This window comes from Myotis lucifugus, unplaced genomic scaffold (assembly GCF_000147115.1).
Source record: "Myotis lucifugus unplaced genomic scaffold, Myoluc2.0 scaffold_124, whole genome shotgun sequence".
NCBI lineage: Eukaryota > Metazoa > Chordata > Mammalia > Chiroptera > Vespertilionidae > Myotis > Myotis lucifugus.
In genome coordinates, this window is record NW_005871172.1 from 1,686,166 (window position 1) to 1,687,877 (window position 1,712).

A 1,712-nucleotide genomic window follows, 5' to 3' on the forward strand; every position below is an offset into this window, starting at 1 on the left:
TCCTCAGAATGGCCTGAGGCTGCTCCCTGTTGGAGGGAGGGGGTCCATCTCAAGCAGCAGACCCAGGCCTCCAGCCCTTGTCCATGGGCCCTGGCTGGCCCCAGATGCCCTTACCTGGGAAGAAGGAAGGGTGCCCAGCTTCCCTCCCCACACCTAAACCCAAAGGGGAGCTCAGACCTTCACCGTGTACATCTGCAGACACACACATGCACGCACAGGCACTCCTGCACACTCAAACATACGCACATGCTCACGCCTTCTCACTACATCCTTTACCCACCCAAATATACACCACCACACTTACATAAATATGCACACACAAACACACCCATTCATACTCGCTCATACATATTAAATCCGGAAATACACAGACCTTACTACATACAAAACTAGTCACCCTCGAAAAAAAACCATCCCCTTTCTTACACACACCGCACGCACCGCCTTTCAGCTTTGACTCACTAGGTACCAGTTATCGAATACACCCCCACCCTCGCCCCATCTTCCGATGGGTAAGTGTCGCTTACCCTGGCATAGCGAGATGAGTAGGGGTCCTCAAAGAGCGCCCAGATGCGTGGCTGCCAGCGGCGCCAGAAGCCGCCGGGCCGTCCGTCCGGGGAGTCGCTGAGCGCCAGGCGCTTGGTCATCTCCAGCTCGTCCTCTCCGTCGCCCGAATCTCCAGGGCCGTCGGCGTCCGCGTCGTCCGCGCTGTTGTCCAGGGGCGCGCCGCCAAAGCTGTCCAGCGCCTCCTCCGCGTCCCGGTGCTGGCGGTAGGTCATCCAGCAGCAGGGCTCCACGTCGGTCTCGTCGATGCCCCAAAAGGCCAGCTCCTCTTCGTAGAGCGGCCCGCACACGTCGGCCGGGCAGTGCAGCTTGCCGGTGCGGTAGTAGTTCAGAATGTGCGCGAAGACGCCTGGGTGGCGGTCGAAAAAAACTCGTCGGCACGCGGGTCATAGTCGAAATGGCTGTGGGCGTCGGGCTCCGCCAGCCAGGCGAGCTGCGTGTCGGGCAGCGTTGCGCAGCATCGAGCGGTACGTCTGGTGGCGCGTACCGCCCACATTGATCACGATGAGCTCGCTCTCGTCCCCATGGCCCATCGCGGCGCCCCCTTAGGCATGGCGCGGGCCCAGCGACACCCATGGGAGCGACCGCCAGGGGGAGTTGGCGCCGGGGAGGGGGCGCGCGACCTCCTCCCCTCTCCCCCCAGCCGTCGGGGGGTGGGGGGTTGGAGGGGACAGAGGACAGCGGCTCTGGCGACCCAAGCCCCTCAGGGAGGTTTCTGTCGGGAGCTGGTCCAGGACAGTGAGTGTGTGCGGGATCCCAAGGGTCTCTAGGCGCCAGATGTAGGAGGGAGCTGGTCCGGCTGCGGAGGAGGCAGAGGAGGAAAGGAGGGCGGGAGAGAGGGAACGAGGAAGAGAGGGAGGGGTGGGCGCTCAGCGGCGAGCCCCGGGAGGAGGGAAAAGAGGGTGGGGGGACCGGGCTCCCGTCCCCATCTCAGCGAGAAAATGTAGAAAGCGACACAAAGCTTCTGAGGGTAAGGTCAGCTGCTCCCAGAGCCAGGCAGATAGACCAGCCCCCAGGAGGAGGGGTGGAGGGGAAATTTGCGCTCCGTTGTGCAGTGGTCGCCGCAGCGCGCTCTCGGCGCGGGGGAGATGGATGCCCGCTGCCTTCCTCCCTGCGTGGCTGGGCTGCAGCTAGGGGCGCAGGGCGGG

At 63.7% G+C, this 1,712-nt stretch overlaps 1 protein-coding gene across 1 annotated transcript in view; it reads right to left on the reverse strand.

Annotated features, from left to right (window-relative positions):
• KCNC1 (potassium voltage-gated channel subfamily C member 1) overlaps nucleotides 1-1,712 on the reverse strand; it is a 41,020-nt gene extending 39,308 nt beyond the window's left edge. The window contains 3 exon segments of the mRNA XM_006093821.3: nucleotides 528-934; nucleotides 937-1,015; nucleotides 1,017-1,712. Of these exon segments, the coding sequence (XP_006093883.1) occupies nucleotides 528-934; nucleotides 937-1,015; nucleotides 1,017-1,097 (567 nt within the window). The 5' untranslated portion in view covers nucleotides 1,098-1,712.